We start from the raw sequence: 24,927 nt of genomic DNA, 5'->3' as shown, positions 1-24,927 counted from the left end.
AAACAGAAAGCAGAAGCTGTAATTATTAAAACTTGAAGTACTAAGAGTGGAGAGATCACCTTGGCACTTTGTGGTCATTAGATATTAGGAAATTTTGCCTTGTGGTATGAACATATTGATATAGTAATGGATTTAGCTCCTACTGTTATCATATGATTTATAAGGAGATACTATTCCTATATTCTACTTTGGAGGAAAATAAACCACATAAGAGTGATTTGTATGATGTTTTGGTTACTCCAGATATTTATGTTGAGGCTGCAATAGAATTTCTTCTGTTGTGCACATACATTAGATGTAATAGAATATAATTTATTATAGCTTAGTACATTAGGGAAAAGAAGAGATTCTTAAAGGAAGCAATGCAACACAGACAATTTTTCCTCAAGCAATTGTACATATCAACTGTTCTGTAGCCACAATGAACTCTCCAGGTAATGGTTATAGTATATATAATTTTTTATTATAGAAATTTATTTCTCCCCTTCCACAAGGGACCAAAAAGGAGTTGTGTCTACTTGTAAAGCATGCAAATGAAATCACATGGAAACTTCGTGGTTAAAATAGTGTAATCCTTTTTCATAGTTAAGACCATTTTATCCAACACGCAAATGTTTTCCTCTTAATTGTGAAAGTTGGCTGACCTGTCAAAATATTCCTATGAAAATGTATACAAGTATTACATGTTCTTTGTAAAAAGGTCGCAGATATACAGATTAAGTTCATGGTAAATGCCAAATATACTGCTATGTGGATATAGATTATATATAAAACTATTAGCAGCTGTATCAAGATGCAGATCATACCATCTGATTTCTAATTACATAGACACAAACAGGAAACGGATATTTGAGGCTGTTTCTTTTACAGTGAGTGAAGACAGTAATGTGTTCCTCTTAACTCTGTTACTCTCTCCATAACTCAAAATGGCTATTTTCTCCCTTGCACAGGTTTGTCAATGTGGCTCTGATATTGGTTCCTATACTGTTTAGGCAGTTTAGCTACTGTCATATAGAAATCACCCTAGTAATTCCATGTGGAATTCCAGTATACCTTTAGATAGCATTGTTATGTAAGCTGGTTTCAGCAAAATGCTGGAAGACAACTAAGGGCTGACTAGAGCCAAAAATGTGTATCTTTTCTCAGATTGGTGATTAAACTCTGAAGGATTTTTATTGGAGTCAGGTAAGGGAGGCAAATGGGGATATGCTCATTCCCGTATTTCCCTGTCATCTTAGTTTTAGAAGAGGGGAGGAATACTCCCTGCAGAAGACCTGATTTGGTTGTTTGCTGATAGAGGCGATAACAGCCACAGGAAACAACAGGGTTGTCATCCATCTTTATACCCTTTAAGTTTAGGACAATCTGAAGGGAGTTTAAATTGGTTAAAGAAGGCAATGATAGGAGTAAAAATGCTTGCTGATTATTTGATTTTGTTTTCTCTGTGAATATATACACACACACACACACACACACACACACACACACACACACACACACACACGATGAGGATAGCTAAGATCATCAAATAAATATTGGAGTAGGATCCAAGCTGATCCAATACAAGCAGAAACTGCATCACCTATGCAACTAAGTTTGTACAACTAAGCTGAATAATGTTTGATAAATATTTCATTACATTATATACAAGGCCTCATTTATCACTTGTCAACTTCTCCAAAAGCCAGTATAGCACATCACAGATGTGATGGAGTAGAGTCTGTCTGTGTGGGGGATGGGAGAGCAGGGGATGTCTTTAGGTGAGGGACAGGATCTTTAAGCCTGTAACCTGAGCCAGGTAGGGGGGAGGGGGTTAGCACCTTGGCCTGGGAAGCTGGACAAAGGAATTGGCCGGCTGGAGGAGGGGCAGTTCAGTTTCGGTTTTGGGCTGAATGAGGGGAATTCAGGGGATCCTATGCAGGACCCAGGCATCCTGAAACTCCAGAAGGACTCGATTGAGGGGTCCTGACTGTGCCTGCAAGCTCTGCTGTAACCTGCATTCCTGTTGTCCAATAAACCTTCTGTTTTACTGGCTGGCTAAGTGTCACTGTGGGTCCCAGGAAGAGGGGTGCAGAACCAGACCCCCCCACACTCCGTGACAACAGGTTACATGAGTTTTGATGACACCAAGTGCTATGGTCAATCAACCAAACAATAGTAAATACATTATGCATCCAGATGATTGAGCACTGAAGTATACAAAACAAACATAAAATACCATGGATTTAACAGCGATACTGGTTTTATGGCTCATTACAAAATTTGTATCACATCCTGCTGCCTGCTAACACTTAGTTACCCACTTAATTTCAAGTGGTCTCCTACAGCACATATGAGCACCTTATGCTTAATCTGTTCCACCTTGTATTTAGCTGGACACTCTGGTTACCTTCTCCAGACCTGAGAAGGAGCTCTGTGCAGCCTGAAAGCTTGTCCTTTCTATCATCAGAAATTGGTCCAATAAAAGATACTCTCTCACCTACCTTGTCTTTCTCATAAAATATTGAGGGTTTGTTTTTTTAATTCCACAGTAAAATCCACCAATTTTGTTCACTGAGAAGCTGAATTTTACTGTACCAGCAATTTGTTCTATGTTTCTCCTATTAAAATTATAATGTGTCAGGTTCAGTGCATCCTCAGTAAATAATGAACATTATATTTTATCAGTAATTTAGGACAACTATACAGCTTCACTTTACTTTAATTTTCAAACTGAGATAGGTACAGAATGCTAATTTGATATAACACTTAAATATTTATTATAATTGATATTTTATTATGTTTAATGGCTATGAATAAAAAAATTCACAGGCAAAAGACATTCTCTTGACATGGCAGAGAAATCAAAAGCCAATTTAATTTCAAACTTATGATGATTAAAAGGCACTGAATTAGATTTTATACAGTGAAAAGTGACACAGTAGAATTATATAGCTCACTTTGTAACTACCATTTCACTTTACCTATAAAACTACATCTTTGAAAATCTATAATCGAAGTGCCTTCCATCACTGTCATAAAATTGACTTCTTTGTACTCAAGCAAGAATGCTGGGTGACAGCTATTCTTACTATGCTCTAGAAGAATGTGTCAAAGTTACAGACTGGAGAGGATTTCTGATATCTGGCAAGTTTCTAGTAATTAGTTTTATAATCAGTTTAATCTATTTTAAGATGCAAGTATATGGCTAGATGATTCAATGGGTTACTGGACTTCACCTCTGGAAATTTGGTTAAATAAATGTTGACTATATTATAGTTGCCTAGATTGTGGACATTTGTCCACAGTGTAATACTACATTTTTAAGCACAATTACCAATTCATGCTCAGGGGAAACCTAGAATTTGACTAGCCAAAATGTTTCAGGTCTTGACTGAAGTGCAGATGTGGAAGCTTATGCAGCAAATGTACAGACTATAGGTTGGTTCTAAACAGTGCTATATCACATCTTCCTTTCAAAAAGAGTTCAAATTCACTCACTGATGCTGTTTTATACAGGAAGAGTGGATGACTCAGTGGATTAGTAGTGCAATATGGAGTCCATCTGTGATACTGAACCATATTTCTAGCCCTCAGGAACCTTCCCTCTCTCATCAGTTGGAGAGAAAGTGGAGAGAAAGAGAAGAAATATCCTTCCCTTCCCACCCGAGCAGTCTGATGTGGAGAAATGAAAAAGATGGAGCTGCAAAGTCACAAAATAATCAGGGTTTCCTCATGACATTCCATCACCAATAAGTCACTGATTATGGACAAAATGCAAAATGAAGATGGTTATTTTTTGGCTCTCTGAGACACTATCTGATGACAAAGTAGTTCTCCAGCTCTTAGAAACTGAGAATTATTAATGTATCAGTTTCTAATTGGCCCAAGCTGGTACTGACCTTAACCCTTCACCATCTGCTGGATGTCGGTGGCCTGTATAAAGTAATTTGGTATTCTTACCTATGCGTCCCTGTCACAAAGTCACATTGGGCACCCTTCTTGGCATACTATGAGTCCAGTGAGTGAATGGGCATGAAGACTGAACTCTCCTTCCATTTTAGAAAGGAAATAATTAAATCGTAATGCTGAGGCACATATCAGAGATTGCATTCTGCTTCCCTAGTTTACTTTTTCTAATTTAATAGACAAACAGAAAAAAAATGCGAAGTGTGGAGTGCAAACATTCTTTGGTTTACTCATAAAATAGACATATCAAAACAGCAAAAAAACTTGGCAAGTAAATACATTGCAAAGTTCTTTATAAGCTTCCGCACAAAAATTCCTCAGGTGTTTGAAATGTTTTAGCACATTACAGTGTTTGGAGAGTCACATTTTTTGTACCAGTGAAAAGAACTAGATAACATTTTCTGATTTAATCTGTGGTATTGTAAATGCCTGTTCTTTATTTGTGAAACAGTTGTTACTATATATAACCCAACAACATAAGCTCACTATATACAAAGCAAACTGCTGTGGAATTTATTTAGCCTTCAGATGCTTATGTTATTTAAATTCACATTACATTATCTTAATGTGCAGAAATACATCGACCCTTACATTTTCAGAAGAGGATGGATATAGTAGCAGGACTCCCATGTTAATTAATGAGTGTTCTTAGCTCACTCACTGCATTTTATCTTTTAATTGCACATGGAGTTTTAAAATTCTGAAACAGAATTATATATCATAGGTGCTTTCCTCTACCATACACTATTGAACCTGTAGTATGCATTTTCCAAGCCAGGCTGAATTATTGTAGTTTACTGTTCCTGAAATAATCAAACTTAACAGGCATCAGAGTTGATCTGCAAGGGTCCCTGGGTAGGTTTTCAAACATAACTGATTTGCATTACTGGACTGCAGATTAACAATGCAGTTCAAATGCTGCACAAAAGTATCAGGGATATGACAAATGTAAAATTGAACTGTTCATAAAGGCAGCACAAGGAAGCTGTTATCTACACATATACATAGAGCACATGTGAATATAAATGCATCAAATATATATTCTTTCTTTTTAACATGTGAGTTAAAGAAATTTCAGAATGTACCATCACCATGCTAGTCTGATATAAAAAATAGCCTTTTGATGATTTATAAATATTACTCTAAATGTAGACTTACATAGCTGGATTGTTTGACTACATATAATTTCATTTTATCATCTACTTCACACAAGTCTTCCTCTACTTGAGGAGCTTCATTTCATAATCTTTATCTAGCCGTTTCCTTGGGCAAAGCACACTAAAGCAGTATTGTTCCAAGTCTTTGTTCCAGGTGGACTGGGAATAGCAATAGATGGCTCATAATACTCAGTTTGGTAAAGATTTTTCTGAAGTATCTGTTATATTCAAAAAAACTACTTTTGTATGGTCCTTATTCCTTCATAAATCAGAAGTGTTCCTTCTACAAATTATACACAAGCAGTCAACCTTAATGTGAGTTCTTATATGTTTCCCTCATCTAGCATTTTGTTGACACCATCACAGAGTTTCTGCAAGTGGGGCTTATAAGGTCCGAAGGGATTGTATAAGGCAGCCAAAAATTCACAATCAGAGAAATGATCAAACACATTGTTGACACGTCCGTGTGATTTTGCAGTTAGGTGGCGTTGGATGATCTGATGAAGTATCTCTCTACAATCATTCAACAGTTTGGACAAAAAAATCCTGTCAAAGGTATAATCCACCTGATGGAAACTGACCACGGTTTTAGCCAGCTGATGAACCTTCTTCTTAAACTTCTCCATCAGTGCTATTTCTTCCTCATTAAACTGGTTATTCCTGTAGAGGATTGCCAATTTGATGACGGTTTTGATGAGATTTTTAATGATCTTTTCTGCTTCTTTCTTGTTTTGAGTGTATTCCCTTGTCACTCTGTAGAGCTCATCTAAAACATCACTGCTGGTGTCGTCTATCAAGGTAGTCGCTATTGATTTGGATACCATTTTGCCAAGGATCTTCTTCTGGGCCTGAATGGCCAAGTTTTTGGAATTGAAGATATCCGTGGCCACTGGAAAAGAACAGAATACAATCACTAGATCATTACAGGCACATTACTGACAGTGTGTTAAAGAATATTTTCCTGCCCATATCCATTTATTTTACAGTTGGCATTCCTTCAAAAGTAATGGAATTAATCATCAATAATGTGTGAAAACTGCAGTTTTGGTTCACAGATTTCCTGTGTCTCTTGGTATGATTTGTGTAGGTTTGCATTTACTGAGTTTGTTTTGGGTTTGAATGAACACAAAAAACTAAATGAAACTCAACCAAAATGGATGAACATAAAGGCCTAGATAAAGCAAATAAACATATGTGAACACAACAATACAGATTTTCCTGGGACACGAATTGGCTTCTGGCTGCACCCCCCAGTAGTTTTAGGCTGTCTGAAAGGAAAAACTTCATCTGTTTACATTCATTTCACATATGGAAGGTTTTCTTTGCAAACATAGGACTAGATTTTTTTTTTTAATAAGATGAAAGCATATTCTGCAGATGCCCATGGGCAAAGCTCTGCATTTGGAAGAGAAAGTTTCCTACTAGCCGTGTCTATGTTCAGATACACAGTTGCCAGCACATATAAAGGGTATTTGTTCAAAGGGGCAGTTGTTAAACTATAAAACTATATTTCCTCCTTCATGGCATCTTTGAGAAACTCGCAACAGAATCCCATTCTAGGATTTGGAAAGCTTCCAGCCCACTTAATGAAAAAGTAACCACATTCTGCACAGTTAATTAACTAAAAATCTTAGATCATTTGAGTATATCTTTTTAAAGAGCTAGTTCTTAACAGATGAGGATACTGAAGCACCAAAGAACTCATTGTTAGCTATTTCTGGAGCAGTACTCAAGCTCACAAGACAAACAGGCTTTTCTAAACCATGTGGGTCTGAGAAGCAGCTAAGGATCATAACTAGCCAATCAGAAAAGTGAAAAATATTTGTCTCAACAGTTTTTCTATTTTTAATAATCAATCTGTGTTACTATTTAAATAAAAACAATCAACATTTTAAAAATCATCAAATATGAAAAGCCACTAACCAGTGCCTAGGATAGTACATATCTATTTTTATCAAGTAAAGATGAGCTTCCTTTGAATTATGATTGCCACTTTACTATAACAAAAATAATTAAAACCACATCCCCTATGTTTCCTAAATGCTCCTTGATCTCCTTCTCACCAAACCAGGAATATTGTCCTACCCTGGCTTTATCTGTTAAGGCCACAGATCTCAATGATTTCTGATGTTCCACAAATTTATACAGATTTCTTCTGCTTTGACAGGAGCACTATGATGGCTTACAAAGTACCTTTCCAACTCTTCAGGAATGCAAAAGCAAAACCAAAAATGTATTTCATTATTTTCCTCTTTGGATTTATACAAATGCTAAAAAGGGCATTTATCCAGATGCTATAGCCAAACTTGCCTCAACTTCTAACTACATCACAACTAATACCTCAATATAACTTACAGAACTTGCTACTAGCAAGCACCCTTCCTCAAATCAGCCTCTATTACCTACCCTACAAACCCAACCATAATGGTTTTGACACTCCAAAACCCCACAAAGAGAGCTTTTCTAAAACAAAGTCATCAGTCATAATTGAACATTTGACTTTTTCTTAAAAAACAAAAAGACCCAGACTTAAACATATGATTACGGTGGTGTTAGCAAATAAAAGAGTTCTCGCCTGCACATGAATGTCAGATTCTGAATGGCTGCCCTATATGTTATTAAAATGCTGGGGTTATGTCACTTGTACTACTTTCTATACATCTACGTTAGTGCTGTTAGAGCAGAAGTCAACTTTCATTTCTTTAATTTGTCATCATCCCACAAGTTTTGATCTGGCTGTCAAATATAAACTCTGTATCTTAAAAAAAAAAAAAAAAAAAAAAGTTATTCTAAAACCCAGTTGGACTATATTATGAACATTTATTTCTGTTTTTCTCTTCTGTTATCAATACCAGAAAAAGAACTGAAGAATTGAAATGCAATTTATTTACAAAGCAACTACTTAAATAAAACTGAGTTTAAGCACTAAGAGGAATCAGTCTTCAAAGTAAAGACAAAATTTCCCTTGAGAAAGTTAAAATTTTACTTACTGTTCATCAACAAGTAGAATTACAGCTTTTACTGAGATGGTGATGCCAAAGTCACGTTTCAGGTATATGTGTATGAGGCGAAGACTGGACTGGTGACTTGTTAATTAAATTTAACAGCAATACTTTATCACAGTAACCTAATATACTCCCCTCAAATAGCATCAGAATCTGATACAGATTTAAAGTTTTTTCATCCTCTCTCTGTGACAATCTCATAAAAGCCTTTTTTTCTGAACTACCTTTCTTTTCAGCATGAATTGCTCCATTTCACTTTGGCAACTCAAAGTGCAAAAATTACAGTGAAGTAGTTTCACTTCCTTGAAAGGAAATCTTAGAGGAAATTGCATTGCTGAGCAAGCAATGTAACATTAATAGCCGTTATTGGTAACTGACATCTGGGACAATGAACAAAAATATAGAAAGAACAAAGGTAAAGTAACTTAGAAAGAGTATGCTTGGTTCTTTGGAAGGGACCCCTTTCTCTCCTGTAGTGAAGTGCTTATTTCCTGATTTCCTATTTACGAGCTATCCATTCAAACTAAAAATGAACTTATTTGAACAAAATATGTTTTAAACTAATAAGGCCCAAACTAAAAGATTTTTGATTCCAAAACTAGGCCTCCAATATATTAACAGAGAAGTTATTAAGTATTTTTCCTATAGGTTTGCATTAACGATGCATAGGAAGCAAACCTCCAGATCTCAACCTCTGAACTTTCTGAGGATGGTTTGAAATCTGACGTTGAACTTTTTTAGCCGAGGCCACATCTCTAGTTAATGCATATCCTAATACACTGGTTTGATTATCTTTTGCCCTTGGCTATCAAACGTATTTGACCTTCAATCCATTAGCAAAAGATGGCTTTCAAAACATTCAATCATTAGAAATCCAATACGATAATAACACGGAATGGGTTTTTTTTATTGTAGTAAATATATTTGCAGAGGGAATACAGGATATGTCCATTAGCACCTCAAGACCATTCATGAAACTTTTCAAAAAGCCAGATTCCAAAAGCAAATAGGTTTTCCACTCTACCCTGCAGGGTATAAAAGATTAACAACAACAAAAAAAAGAGTAATCGCTGGCTGAATACTGCTTGCTGAGAGAACACATTTCGAGAAATGTGGCAACTGATTTCCTGCCTGTCTTCCTGCATGGACAAGTGCATTTGCCGCAGTATTGCTGTAGGTTTGAATCATGTTACAATCTTTGCACAAGATTAGGATCTTACATTCTTGTAAGACAGACTCCTAGAGTGAGGGGCACTGTCTTACACCTGAGGGGCATCTACTTGAAAACAAGTGGGAGGAGCAGTACTGTTAGTGCCAAGTGTTCAAATATCACAAGTGGCTTGAATTCATGAAACTTCAAACCAATAACTTCATTATTTTCTTGTTTATTATCTGCTGGATTTTGAGCGTTTAAGGTTTATGTTTTCAAGCAATAATAAGTGCTAGAAATTTAATAAAATACTGAGGTCATCATCATATCACATGAATCCAGCAAAATAAAAACCACCAAATATATTAAACTTGTGATAAAATTGCAGAAGTTGACAACACTGCAGAAGCAGCTTCTGACAGATGAGTGGATAAAATCTGCAGCAGGCAAAAGTAGACAATCCTGTGTGTATTCCCATCTCTGCCAGACATTTTACTGTACACTGATCATAAAGATAAAAATATAAAAAAGAGGCAACCTAATGTTTTGAACTCTGCTATCATAAGGTATAGCTTCCTCCTAATTAGTGTCACAGTTTCTAAGGCTTTTGACGTTATCTTTGTAACGAAAGACTTGACGCTTAGATTTGAATGTGCAATAAATACTACAGATCATATCTTGGCTGAAAGCATATTAAATTTAGCTTTAAAAAAAAAAAAAGCTCAAAACATTCCTTAATGTACTGCAGCAGTTCCCAGACTGTGGTCCTCAGAACACGTGCCAGTGTTCTGCAGCAAGCTGACTGGCACTAGTGCTCCTTGTTTTCAGGTGCTTCTACGGGTATTCAAAAGTAACTGAAAACAAGAAGCCACCCTAGCTGCTTTTACAAAGAACTGAAACTACAGAGGAGAGGAAACAGGAGTCAGCCGCATGGAACAGAGCCAGCAATGGGACTGGAGCTGCCAAACAACAGTAGGAGTGGAGAAAAAAGGGACTGAAACAGCTGAACAGACTATCCAGTGGAACAGAGGGAGGAGAGGACCAGATAGCTTGGACAGTCAGTCCAGGGGAGAAGGAAACTAAATAACAGAAGTAATAGCAAGGAGAGAAAAAGGAATACAATAGATATGAGGGGAATATCAAATGAAGAGCAAAAAAGAGCAATTAACATTTAAAAAATGACAAAGCAACACCCTTCATTAAATGCCTTCCAAATATCAAATGTCTCCATATTGGGAATTATTATGGTAGGCACAAGGAAGTTACATGATGGCTATAAGAGATGAGACAGATCCACAAGGTAATCGCTCTGAAAAGATGATCCATACTAAGAATATACTTTAAGGTGAGAAGGCACCAGCGTGACTACCTAATCTGATCTCCTGTAAGTGTTAAAACAACGCACAGGATTACTAGCCTAGTGGATGGGGAGAAGCAGTCCACGTAATACATCTTGATTTTAGTAAAGATTCTGACAGAGTCCAAACATGACAATCTCTGAGGAAACCAGCAAAATGTAGTCTAGGTGGAATTACTAGAAAGTGGGTAAACCACTGTTAGAAAGATTGTACTCAGAGTAGTTATCAGTGGTTCCACTGGCAAACTGGGAGAGCATATCTAGCGGGGTCCTGCAGGTCCTGGGTCAAGTTCTATTCAATATTTCCATTTATGGCTTTGATAATGGAGTGAAGAGTATGCTTATAAAATTTGCGGATGACATCAACCTGGGAGGCATTGCAAGTACTTTGGAGAACAAGATTATAACTCTAAAGGACCTTAATAAATTGGAGAATTGGTCTAAAAATCAACAAGATGAAATTCAGTAAAGACAAGTGCAGATTGTTACATGTAGGAAGGAAAAATCAAATGCACAAATACAAAATGGAGCCTAACTGGTTGGCCAGTAGTACTGCTAAAAGGATCTAGGTGTTATAGTGAATCACAAACTGATATGAGTCAACAATGCGATGCAGCTGCAAAAAGGGCTAATATTACTCTAGGGTGTATTAAAAACAGTACTATGTGTAAGACATATGAGGAAATTGTTCCACTCTACTTGGAACTGGGGAGGCCTCAGTTGGAGAACTGTGTCCAATTCTGGGTGCCACATTTTAGGAAACACGTGGACAAATTGGAGAGAGTCCAGAGAAGAACAGAAATGACAAATGATTTAGAAAATTTAACCTATGAGGAAAAATTAAAAACAGGGCACATTTAGTGTTGAGACAAGAACTGAGGGGGAAACTTACAGTCTTCAAATAGGGAAAGGGCTTTTATAAAGAGAATGGTGATCAAATCTCCATATCCATTGAAAGGACAAGGAGCAATGGGCTTAATCTGCAGCAAGGGAGATTTAGGTTACATATTAAGGAAAACTTTCTAAATAGAATGATAGCTAAGTAAATATAATGATAGCAGTTATTCCAGAAGACTGGAAAAGGGTAAATATATTGCCCATCTATAAAAAGAGAAATAAAGACAACCCAGGGAATTACAGACCAGTCAGCTTAATTTCTGTACCTGGAAAGATAATGGAGCAAATAATTAAGCAATCAATTTGCAAACACCTAGAAGATAATAAGGTGATAAATAACAGTCAGCATGGATTTGTCAATAACAAATCATGTCAAACCAATCTGATAGTTTTCTTAGACAGGGTAACAAGCCTTGTGGATGGGGGGGGGAAGCGGTAGATGTGGTATATCTTGACTTCAGGAAGGTTTTTTATACTGTCTCACATGACCTTCTCATAAACAAACTAGGAAAATACAACCTAGAGAGAGGTAATTTAAGGTGGGTGCATAACTGGTTGAAAAATCATTCCCAGAGAGTAGATATCAGTGGTTCACAGTCATGCTGGAAGGGCAGAACAAGTGGGGTCCTGCAGGGATTGGTTCCAGATCCAGTTCTATTCAACATCTTAATCAATGATTTAGATAATGGCATAGCGAGTGCACTTATAAAGTCCCATCCTCTCCTACCTCCAACCTAGCTGGGACTAGCAGTTGATCCCAGCTCAGGGTAGGAGCCACTGGCTGGGGTGTCCCCAGCCCTGTGGTGATTTACCTCTCTGCTGACTGCCTGAAACAATGTACCTGTGGAGCTAGGGAGTGGTGCATGACTGCTCTTGCAGCTTCCCTTTGCTTCCCTGTCAGAAAGTCATTTTTCTGTGGAGAAGCAAAGAAATCTGTGCAGGTGCAGTGGTGCAGAATTCACCCAGGAGTAACAGAGCTCATGTTCAATTGATTATCTACTGTGACCTTAAGTCTTTTTCAAAGTCACTGCTTTCCAGGATACTGTCCTCAATCCTGTAAAGATAGCCTACCTCTTTATTCCGACACGTATAAACACTTACATTTTGTCCTATTGAAATGCATAGTTTGATTGAGCTCCGTTTACAAAGTGATCCCCATCACTTGGTATCTGACATGTCCTCTTTGTTACTTACCACTCCCACAACCTGTGTGTCATCTGCAAGTCTCATCAGTAACGATTTTATATTTTCTTCTAGGTCACTGAAAATGTATTAAGTACAATAGGGCCAAGAACTGATCCCAGTGGGACCCCACTAGAAAAACAACCATTCAGTGATGATTACCCATTTCCAATTACATTTTGAGACTAAGTTAGCCAGTTTTTAATCCATTTAACATGTACCATGCTGATTTTGTATTGTTTTAGTTTCTTAATCAAGACGTTGTGTGGTATCAAGTCAAATGCTTTATAGAAGTCTATGTATATTACAGAGGTCGGCAATCTCTGGCACGCGGCTCACCAGGGTAAGCCCCCTGGTGGGCTGGGCCAGTTTGTTTATCTGCTGCATCAGCAGGTTCGGCCGATTGTGGCTCCCACTGGCCGTGGTTCGCCGTCCCAGGCCAATGGGGGTGGTGGGAAGCTGCGGCCAGCACATTCCTCGCCACTTTCCACCGCCCCCATTGGCCTGGGATGGTGAACCGCGGCCAGCGGGAGCCGTGATTGGCTGAACCTACCGACGCGGCAGATAAACAAACTGGCCCGGCCCACCAAGATGCTTATCCTATCGAGCCGCGTGCTGGAGGTTACCTACCCCTGGTATATTACATCAACATCAGTAGCTGAAAGCCTACGCTGTCACATCGGTGTGATTCATAAATCTGAAAATGGCTGAGAATTCGAAAACTGGGTGGTAACAGATCACACATTACAGTGATGACTGAACTTAGTGATGTTCTAAACAAAAATAAATCTCCACCATGCTTGTAGCTGTTTCCATCACTTCGAACTGATTCCACAGACATTATAAGCTTCAGAGTGATGCACAGATCAAGTCACAATCTTGAAATCTTCATTTCTGTCCCAAAGAGGACACAGTTCTCACTCCCAATGATCCAGATTAATTGAGGAGGAGGAGCTGGTAGATACCCTTATGAGACCCCCAGAGATGGAAAGTCTACTGGCAGAAGTGGTTGCAGCTGTGCAAATCTTCCACAACTTCAGCTGCACTGGAGAGGTTGTCTTACAGTATTAGCACAACCCAAAAAATGGGCAGTGTTGGCTGGAAAAGTTATGACACCACGGATACACTGAATCAAAAGTCTCAAACTCCTGCCGTAAACTAGAGCTTCCCTTCTCCCCAGCATCAACCCTGAGGGAGGGCACTGGTAGTTAACACCTCTTCCTTTCCTGAAGGTTTAATCCATTCTGAGTTACACTTCACTTTCTAGGCCCTCCGTGACTCACAGCTCTCCAAGCCAGCACTTTGGCCCTAAGCCCCTAAAAATAAAGAGCTATAGATCATACTAATCTCTATAGAAAAATGTTCAGTTCCACTCATTTCTCTCCTATGCACCTTGCCACTCACATCTTTATGAAGAGCAAGGGTTTTACTTAGCACCTTTTTCCCTAGGAAAATATTCAGATTTCTATGTGAATGTCAGTTTTAGTTAGAAAAAAGTGTTTAAACCCAGTTTTTTAAATGCATGAAATGTGCATGTTTCTGGCCCCTGACCTGGGCCATTATGTACCTTAGGCAAGTCTTAAAAGATTCTTGCTACAACTTTTCCCCATCTAATGATTAGTCAACCAATTTATAATCATTTTAATATTTAAACTGAAAGATCTGGAACAAGAAACTAATCTGAGGCCCTGAAGCCTAAGATAAATAGTAAACAATAGGTGTTGCACGGACATAGTTTGCAGAGTATAGAAGTGGGTTATCCCATTCGTGGAGCATAAAGGCTGCTAGCTAATTCATGACTGGAGTGGTTCCAACAGCGCTGCCTCAGGAGGATTCTCAGCATCAGCTAGGAAGACCGATGCACTAACATCAGCGCTCGCTCTGCAGCCAACATCAGCGGTATAGAAGCGCAGGTCATGAAACACCAACTCCGCTGGGCTGGGCACTATGCACATATGCCTGACACTCGCCTCCTGAAGCAAGTACTCTTTTCTCAGTTAAGTCAGGGAAGAAGGGCTTGCAGAGGGCTGCGGAAGCACTTCAAAGACATACTGAAAGTACACTTTAAAAAGGGAGGCATCAACCCAACAAACCGGAAGGACTCGGCACACAACAGAATACAGTGGCACCACACCATACACCGAGGCACAGCTCACTTTGAGGAAAACAGACGTGCTCATGATACAGAAGCGACAAAGGAGAAAAGAAAGGGCACAACAGTCCAGCCAACAACTACGTCGCCTCCAAGATTACACCTGTCACTTCTGTGGGAAAATCTGCAGGTCACGATTTGGGCTCCTCCGCCACTTACAAACCCATCAATGAACCCCCTTGGCAGATATCATCCTCGCATTGAGGGATAGCCGAAGAAGACTGGATAAGGCCATGCAGTCAGCTATACCAGCTGCAGGAGGGGAACAAAAGAAGGTAAGTCTGGCAGAGTCCCCTCAGAACAGAGAGTTGTGGAGGGATAGAAACAAAAAGTCTCCAGAACCATGATAGTGTTTCTCAAATGTGGCCAAAATGGCTGCATCGCATGTGGCCACTATGGGCTTTTCTTGTGGCCACAGCCTCCTGGTCTGTGATTGGGGGGGCGGGGGAGGGAAAAGCCGCAGTCCCTCCCACTCTCTGTTGCTCCTGGATGCACTGCCTTGGTGTTGGCTGTTAGGGCTGCAAGCAAGGATTGGGCCCTGCTCCCTCTGGAGACAGCTGGGACAAAATGCTGGAGCAGCCACCTGGTGAGTTCCCCACCTTCCCAGGAGCGGTGGGGCTCAGGGTTTGGGCTTCAGCCCTGAGGTGGTGGGTCAACAGGCTCTGGCTACGGGGCTTCAGACTCTGGCCCCTGACTGTCTCCTCCAATCCCCTATCCAGGGCTTACTTTGTCCCCGAGTTTGCCGGGGCTGAGTAAGTATGTTGTGAAAAGTGATATTCGTATGTTTGTTAATACCACTTTAACAACAAACTTTCTAGCTAGCAATAAATAAATTACAATGATTTGGATGTGTATATGTGCAGATTTATTTGTTTTGGGGAAAAGTGTGAGAGTGACTGCACTCTGAGGCCACCAAAAAATTTGTCCTGCGAACCTCTGCCCTATATCCTCTTTTTCATAGGATGCTAGAAGGTAAAGTGTATCTCTTTGCCAATGGGTTCACAAAGTCATATGCAACTAGTGTGACCAGATAGCAAGTGTGAAAAATGGGGACGGCGTGGGGGGTAATAGGTATCTATGTAAGAAAAAGCCCCGAATATCAGGACTGTCCCTATAAAATCAGGACATCTGGTCACCCTATATGCAACATATGGTTGTTGCAACAGAAAATGCCTTGGCTTGGCTAAGCTAGCTGGACACAAATGATCTCTGACTAAAAGGTGGGAGGAGTCAGTTGCCAGGTAAACAACAAGCTCCAAGGCTAGTATGTGTGGTGGGGAGGAGTGGACAGGGTGAATGATGCTTTTCCAAACAAGAATGTGTGTATAGGGTTTTGCTGCCCCATGAGAGCAATCTGAACCAACAAGTTATTCTGGTTTTACATGCCTGATTTTTCCACAGCCACCCCCTGTATCACATGATATGTACTATAGCTAGTTAGGAGATTCACAAAGCTTTTTTGAAAGGCTTGTCCCCTCTTCCCACTAGATGCCATGGGTGTTTTTATTTACATTGCCTTGACAAGAAGAAAACAGTTCAGATGTAACACTTTTTATATACACAGGGTTGCTGTTATTGAGCCACATTCTAAAATATACGATGTACTTGAAAAACAAAGAAGGCCGACCCAGTCACACAGAATAGGGTGATGAACGTAGTCTGGCATTTTACTCCTTAGCCACCATTTGTCTCCTTTCTTGGAATGCAGCAACAGGTGCTGTGACATTAAATATAGATCCAATATATTTCAGCTGTTGGATTGGTCTAAGTAGGCAAACAACAGGTGCTTCTCTGCACCTATATCTGCATGTGCAGATCTGCGTTTGCCAGGAGCACACAAGTATGCCACAATCTACACTGACACTACAAAGATGTTTGGTAAGATAAAAATGTGTATCAGTCATTTCTGTAGAACAAACAGAATGCAATCCAGATACAGTAATCATTTATGCAGCCTCCTAAATGCATACCAAACTATAATAGGTCACCGCTGTCAGAGTAAAGGGTCCCTACCCCAAAGGGCATAATAAACAAGCAAACAGGACAGGACAAGATAGAACAAACTCCAAGTGGAGTTTGGCCATTACAGCTAGAATGCTTGATCGAACGGAGTTATTTAAAGAATATTTAAGGAGGAGAGGTCTTGTTATATATTAATAGGAAGATAGTCGTGGTGCACGGACTTGCACGCACAAAAGGGAACTAGGTATGGGGATAGGAGTCAAAGGCGATGACAAGGGACAAGGTTGAGCAGAGTGTAAGGAGCAAGTGAGTTCAGGAATCTTGGACAGAGATGTGTGTGTGAAGGAGAAACTTGCACTTGATACAGAAAATAAGTTGGAGGCAAGGGAAAGGCCAAAGGCTATCAGATACAAGGCCTGTGTGGCAAGAATATAAATCAACTGACAGCTGAAATTTGAACAGACTGGAGATAGTGGGGATAAAGATGACATGAGGCACAAAAGAGAGAAGGTGGCTGCAGTAATCTATTACAAGAACAGACCAGTAAATTGGAAATCAGAAAGGAGAAAGGAGATATTTTGGAAATGATGTAGAGATAGCTGCAGCAGGATCTGACAAATGGATGTAAGGAAAGTGGGAAAGAGGAGATAACAAATGACAGCAAGATTGTGAGACTAGAAAACAGCTGTTAAATTAACGAGAACATTTGATCTTAAGGCAAATTTAAAAATGTCTAATTTTATTTTCCCTCAGTTGCCTTCTTGGTTCTGTGACTTCCTCCATGTCAGACTGTACAATTGCAAGAGTTTGTTTCTCTATTACTGTACCAACCTCACTTCCTTCATTCTCCTCCTCCTTCAAAAAACCCCCATACCTATTTCGTAAAGCACTCAAGCTGTAGTCACCATGCCTTGCCTAGTGTGTTCTGTCTTGTCCTCTGCATTGCAACTGCCAAGAAATTAGTCCAAATTCCCAATCATCTCTTCAGTGACGGTAACCATTTCCTCTCCCCAAATCCCTCACTCTGTCTATCAATACAAAAACATACACCATTGCACAGTCCACCTCTCCCATCTCACTCACCCTCTGCATTGCTGCTCACCTTTTCCTTTGGCTTGGCTTATCCCTTACCCCGTTGATTCAAAGCCAATGGTCAAAACAGCTGTTTAATTGACCAAAACATTTTAAATATTGTAATTTTTTAAACAACACTGTTTTAAGTGTTTGATTCCGAGTAGTTTAAAATGCAAGTTGAATTTTCTCAGTCCTAATGGCTGTTAAGACGGTCAAACTAGTGATTTCCTCTGTTTTTTAACTTTATATTTTACTTCCTTAGGGTTTGATTTTGCTCCTCCTAATTTACACTAGCATAAATGAGAGATCTAACAAAAGTTAGAAACTTGGGTAAAAGGAAAATTAGGCTCTTAATATTTTTAGAGACTCACGCTTCTGTGAAATTAGATTCTGTGGTTGAATATCTTTTATGTTATAGTCAAAAAGCAGTATTATTACAGAAACGTTATTGAATAGTAATAGCACTAAAATATCCTATTTAAATTGTAAGCTTAGCAAATGTGTTTACTATTTAAAATTTGGACCTGCCCTATGGTTAAGTACTTTGTGCTGATGCCTGAGAGATGAACTCTCATTACATAGGCTGGTATGGATGGTGAGCACTGTAGAGGTCAAATGTCTAGCCCTTGTGCTTTGCATTGTTCCACAGTAATACATATGGCCAAGCCGTATTGATGAACTATGAAGGGAGTTCCATACAGCCTTTAGTCAAGGATGGTTGCGGCAGCTTGTGATCCTGGGGGTTATGATGCGAAAAGGTGACTTGGAAGAAAACACTTGAACACTGGAGAAGGATAAGTCCTCTACTGATGACAAAAAAACCCTATTGATCTAAAACTTAAATTAGTGAAATTACATTTTTGCAGTGACTAATCAAACCATATAAATTAACCCCGCCCCCCAACCAAACAAACCTGGCAGAGAGCCATCCTATGTAAAATAATGTCTAGGAGAAGAGATACTACTCAAATAACACAATCATATTGTGTCTAATTGATTGTGATCCTAAGAGCTGTTGCCAATCAACAGTTCATGTTTATTCCACTGGGACCTCGGGCATCTTGCTAGCAGCCACATATGTATCATTTCTCATCATACAGTTTACTCCATCCAACAGACAATGTTAAAATGTTTCCATCACAGAAAGTTATGGAAAACCCGAAGCTGTGCCTTCTTTAAAAAAGCCCAACAATCTGCATAAGCAAAACAGAAATAGATCTAAATCTTCTGTATTAAAAGATCTGAATAAAATACAACTCTGTCATGTGTCATTTGAGTTGATGTAAAAACTTTCCTTCTATTTTAACAAATGGAAAACAGTCATATCAAACACTGAAATTTCATATACAGCCATACATGGCAACAACTGCTACTATAGTTTTCTAGGTGACTGGCTTTGTGAAAGGATTAGTCTCAATTCCATCATCCATAAAGCAGCAAAGACGAACAAATGAACAATGTGTCTTGGAAAAAGAATCTAGACTTAAATATAACCTATTTCATAACAGTTTAATCTTCACATTTCTCTCTCTGAGATTGATGTTGCCTAAGAGAAGAAAGAAAGCCACTTAATAAAGAGCCATATACAAAAATAACTGAATTTTCTCATATTACAACACAACTATAAACTTACATTTAATAGATGGAACTTTATATCTATTTACTTTCATAATCCATGACATGCCATTCACTACAGTAATCACCTTCTTTCTCAAAGAATGTATATGTGGATTGTAGAAATTAAATATGAGATTAAACTTGGAATATGTCTTTTTAAAATTATTTATTACTATACTGATTTAAAGGTTCTGGGCCTTTTGTGGTTATAGCAGTGGAAAAGAAACAATGATGACAAACATCACTACAGTACATAAGTGAATTTGTCAGAAGAGTATTGACACTCTGATTAAAAGACTTACACAGGCCTTTGCATCATAACTTTACCTGATTGTTAGCTCCCCAGTCTTACCTTCTACATACTTTGCTCCAGCCAGGCCTCACACAATAGTCATGAATTTTATGAGGCCATTGCTTTTATCTGCTTAGATTGTGAGCCGGCTGAGAGCAGACACCATATTTGAGGGTTTGAAAAAGGGCGTAGGACACGGTGAGCAATCCCGTAAATAAAACAAAATAGTAGTAAGAAGAATAAAGAAAACCTAAGCCACTAATATAAAGTGTTGCCCTAAATGGAAAGTTTGACATAAATCAAAATACTGTAGTGTCATCATGTTATTATGCATGGGCCAACATCCAAGCAGGTAGCAATGTATAGTTTCACATGTGATGCAATACCTGGGTACAGTGCAGTAAGTTAAGGGGTGGGATCCTGCTCACAATTAATGACAGAGTTCTGTCACTTCTTCTTAGGGGAGGACTGAGCCCAAAGAGGTTTCAACCTCAAGTATAAGTTGTTTTGCCACACGGATTGAAGTCAGACCCTGAGGAGCAGATTGTGAAACATGGGCACAATATGTCATCTTCTGTCCTGATTTGCATCCTGCGCTCCCCACAGACTTCAGTTGTGACAGTGCATAAAACAGGGCAGAGTGGATTAACTCACCCAAAGCCATGCATGGTCCCCTTTGGTGCCCACCAAACCACACATTTGAGAGCACAAATGAGCCCATGGACACAAAAATGCCCATTCATGAACACAAATATAGGTGTTCGCAAGCACATATTTTGCATCCAGAGTTAAAAAGCTACTTTTATTACACAAACGTTCCTCTTTTGTTGTTCAAAAAGCATTTTGTTTTAAAACAATATGTATACACTAAAAGAGTGAAAAATAATACAGGCTAAAGGTAAAAAAGTGTCAACAAGATGATGTGGAAGGAGGATGGAGAGTTTGCTTCACTCTCCTGATTGTCAATCCCAAAACATGATTTCAGAATCACAACAAATTACAGACTATGGAATGGTATAGGCAGAAAGGATGCATGAGACTGAAAGATGTATGATAAGATGCCTTACACATACACCCCGGCATTTTCAAGTACATGTGGTTGAACACTAATTCATGTTTGGAGTTTGAAAACTGGGCATAAAAGATTCTTCACTTTTATTCAAAAGAAAATCAGTTAGTGCAAGTTACAATAATTGAGCATGATTCACCTTGTGTTAATCCACATTTACAACAACGTAAATTGATTCAAGTCTGAAATTATACTAATGTAAAGTTGAATTGATGCAGTGGTAAATCTAAGCCAATAATTGTAACTTAGTTGCTGATTAGAGTTCTAATCATTCTGTCAACTTAGAGAAACCAAAAGCTACAGTCACCTGTCTTTGCAATGCTCTCTCTGTGACCTCAGACAATTCACTTGACCTTGCTTCATTTACTTCAACTGTACAAGGATATCACCTAACTAAATAAGGGTGGCATGAAGACTAGCGCTTGCAAATGGCTCAGTAGTATTTCATAGGAAGGGTATATAGCTAAGATCTCTGATTCAACACAGCATTATCCTTTGCTTTCCAGAATAGCCAACTCCTGGAAAATCAGATATACTAGCTCTGTGACATCCAGTATGTTAATGGAAAAAGTTCTCCAAGGGCAGAAGACAAGATAAGGAAAAATATAAATAAAAACTGTCATTCTTTCCTTACTGCTCTGGACTGAGATACAGAACTACTTAGGAAAGTGAATTCACAGCCTCGTGGGAATTTCTAGCCTTGATTCTCAGGAGAAAATATCATCTCAAGGAGATGAAAAAGGCCTAGGGGAGTTAAATTAGTACTACTACCTGAATCATGCCATGTTCTCTAGTCACATCATTCCGCTCAAATCCCTTCACTGATTTCGGACATTTTACCACATCAGATTTATGCTCCTTCAACTCATCTTCAAGACCGTAATAATTTTGCCTTGTCTAAATCTCTCATCTTATCTCCTCCAACTTCCCCAGAGCACCTTCCACATTACTGTACTCTTTCCTCCTTTCACACTCTTCTGCAACTTCTATCATGTTCCCCTTGGGCCTTCTTTATTGGCCTACGAAAGCCTCTTATTAATGACCTCTTCCACCTCCTTCATACCCACTTCTTTTCTATCTTCTAGCTCTCTTTCCACAACTTTCCCTTTCTTGAACAAGTGCCCCACCTCTTGCATTCAGTGTGTCCTATGTAGCTTGGACTGTAGCAATCTGTTTGTGTAAAAACCATATAAACATATGGCATGACGTAAGTGATATCAAAGTAATAAAATCCACACCATGTCATCATTCTTTTCCTCTGCAGTCTGAAGTAGGGAGAGTTATCTGTGCAACACCCAGTCTTTAGTCAAGGAGTCTGAGGCCTTGTCTACACTGCCATTTACAGTGCTGAAACCTTCTTCGCTCATGGATGTGAAAAAACACCCCCTGAGCAATACAAGTTTCAGCGCTGTAAAGTGGCAGTGTAGATAGTGCTACAGTGCTGGTAGCTATTCTCCTCGCAGAGGTGGTTTTATTACAGTGCATGGAGAGCTCTCTCCCAGTGCTGGAGCAGTGACTACACAGCCAGCAGCGCTTTAACGTTGGTTGTTTAGACATACCCTAAATCACGAGCACATTTGGGGCTAGTGGGTCTTTCCTACTCCTAATTAAAACTAGCTAGAAAATATTCAGTGGCACGAGACATATTGAAATACGCTGTTTTGTCAACGCAAAAAAGTTTCAGGGAGATGTATCTATTTCAAAGTTTTGTCAGGAAAAGGGGAGAGACACCATCTACAGCCTAATGGCTAGGAAAGAGACCTGGGGAGACCAAGGTTCAAGTCCCTGTTCTGCATGAATTGAGTAATCAGTGAAGAAAATCTTTGCTCTGAATCAGGAAGAGCAGAGACTACGGGCTTGTCTATATTACCCGCTGAGTCGAAGGGCAGCGATCGATCTAGCGGGGGTCAATTTATCGCGTCTAGTGTGGACGTGATAAATCGACTGCCTAGTGCTCTCCTGTTGACGCCAGTACTCCACCAGAATGAGGAGCTCAAGTGGAGTTCATGGGAGACATCAGCTGTCGACTTACCGCAGCAAAGACACTGTGGTAAGTAGAGCTTAGTACGCTGACTTTAGCTACATTATTCACGTAGCAAAAATTGCTTAACTTAGATTGATTCCTTCCCCCTAGGGTAGACCAGGCCTGGAACCTGGGTCTTCTGACTCCTCAGGTCTGTGCCCTAGTCACCATGTTACCTACACGAGCATCCACAATCGCCTTGAAACGCTCACATGTCATTCCAAAAAAATTGATATTTTGGCACAATTCAATTTTTGCTAAAATGTTAGAAAGGTTTTGTTTTCACTCAAATGAAGAATGAAAAATTATGAAACCTTAAAAGTTGCTGGTAGACAGAATTATTGTCCTTTGTTCAGCTCTATACCTAATAGCTCAAATACTAAGGAAGCTTCTACCTCTATCACTTGTACACTATGAATGTCCTTCCTCACTTTGATGAAGAGTCCAGCAGTAAAGAGTTCCATCACAAAGGCCGGTATGGGAGGTAGCAAGAGGAAGAATCTTCTGCAGATACACCCTAGATTGTCCTTGGTGGTGGATGCTTGGGATTGAACAAACTGTGAGAGCCCAATAGCAGCTCCTTAAAAATGCTTTCTCAGTTGATAACATTGGTCAAATAGGGAACATTCCACTCCAGTACTAGGATGCCGGGGGACTCCCTGACTATTCACAAGAGCTCATCTGCCTGCTTAGGAAAAAGGTAGTTGCAAAATGTCAAAATATGATCCATAATCATGAGAGGGGGTGAGTATTTACCTCTCAAAATAGGGAGTACCATGGGACTTCACAAACTCTACATAGAGCAGCTAATTTTGCTTATTCTGAGACCTAAAAGGAATAAAACACATGAGTTCATTCCTCCATAATCTCATGTACACTTAAATGCTAGCATGGCTACTCAAAACTCTTGATGTTTTTCAGGAATGCACCGATTTCACACTGAAACTGCAGAACTTAGAACTGACTGTAATAAAGATACAGTAGACACTCTGGTTTTAAATGATTTTACTTGTGCATTCTACTAAACTACGGATGACGTGGTGCATTTCAAAATCTTTCACAGCAAATATCATTCCATTGTACTTTAGGGGCAGCAGAGTTTATCTCATGCTATGTTTGGAGTTGAAAGTTCTATTAGAAAAGAAGATTATGCGTTTGGTAAATATACAACAGAAAACCTGTAGAATGAATGTCTCCGCTTACAGTACTCTGAAGTTTTACACATATTAACATTTTATCCTAGGACAGAGATGTGCAAAAATAATTTATACTGTGACAATTTATACTGTGTTATCTCCTTTTTAAATTTTACTGCACTAAAAGCATTTAGCCTCCCGTCACTGCAAGCAATGAAGTCAGAACCTAAACCAGTGCAATTTTTATAGCACTTACAGCTTTTTTGTTGTTGTTGCTCTGTGTGCCTAAAATAGGACACGACTAGACCAGAAGTAGTAGTACATTACAGGATTTTTTTTCTTAATTTTACCATGCTTTATGTTTTGGCCTGTACAAAGGTATCTATATATAGATGTTTGTGGGGGTTTTTTATATCTGAGTTAGACTCTAAAAAGATAAATACACTAATGGAAAAATGTATCAAACAATATTAGTATAGACCAGAGAGTAATGACACCTTGGCTTCAAGATCAATACACAGGTATTTGTTGAACTGTTATTTAGCAACATTAACAACACAGCATGTTATGGCATAAGTCAACAGAAAGTTCACTGTTTCCCTTTAAGAATTCTCCTCTGGACCATGTAGTAAACAGTGATCAGAAGGACAGAAGCTGCAAAGCCACACAAGAGTTATTGCATAACCCAAATCCTCAATTTACTCTAGAACTAGTTGTCATAAACAGATAGCTAAGGGTTAATGTGTCTTTCACCTGAAAAAAAGTAACCTGAAGCACCTGACCAGAGGACCAATCAGGAAACCAGACTTTTTCAGATCTGGGTGGAGGGTTTTTTGTGTGTAAGTCCTTTGTTCTTGGGGTCTTCTATCTGACTCTCTCTCGACTATGAGAAGTGATTTCTGTTTC

The 24,927-nt window shown here is 39.1% G+C and overlaps 1 protein-coding gene across 2 annotated transcripts in view; it reads right to left on the bottom strand.

Moving 5' to 3' along the window:
* Nucleotides 1-4,152: 4,152 nt before the first annotated feature.
* Nucleotides 4,153-24,927, bottom strand: part of TNFAIP8 (TNF alpha induced protein 8) — an 84,919-nt gene continuing 64,144 nt past the window's right edge. For both annotated transcript variants that reach the window (XM_050946004.1, XM_050946002.1), the window contains exon 2: nt 4,153-5,994. In XM_050946004.1, coding sequence (XP_050801961.1) covers nt 5,429-5,994 — 566 coding nt within the window. In that variant the 3' untranslated portion in view covers nt 4,153-5,428. The remainder of the gene's footprint in view (nt 5,995-24,927) is intronic.

This window comes from Gopherus flavomarginatus, chromosome 3 (assembly GCF_025201925.1).
Source record: "Gopherus flavomarginatus isolate rGopFla2 chromosome 3, rGopFla2.mat.asm, whole genome shotgun sequence".
Lineage (NCBI taxonomy): Eukaryota > Metazoa > Chordata > Testudines > Testudinidae > Gopherus > Gopherus flavomarginatus.
This window is presented reverse-complemented; position numbering and strand designations above follow the sequence as displayed.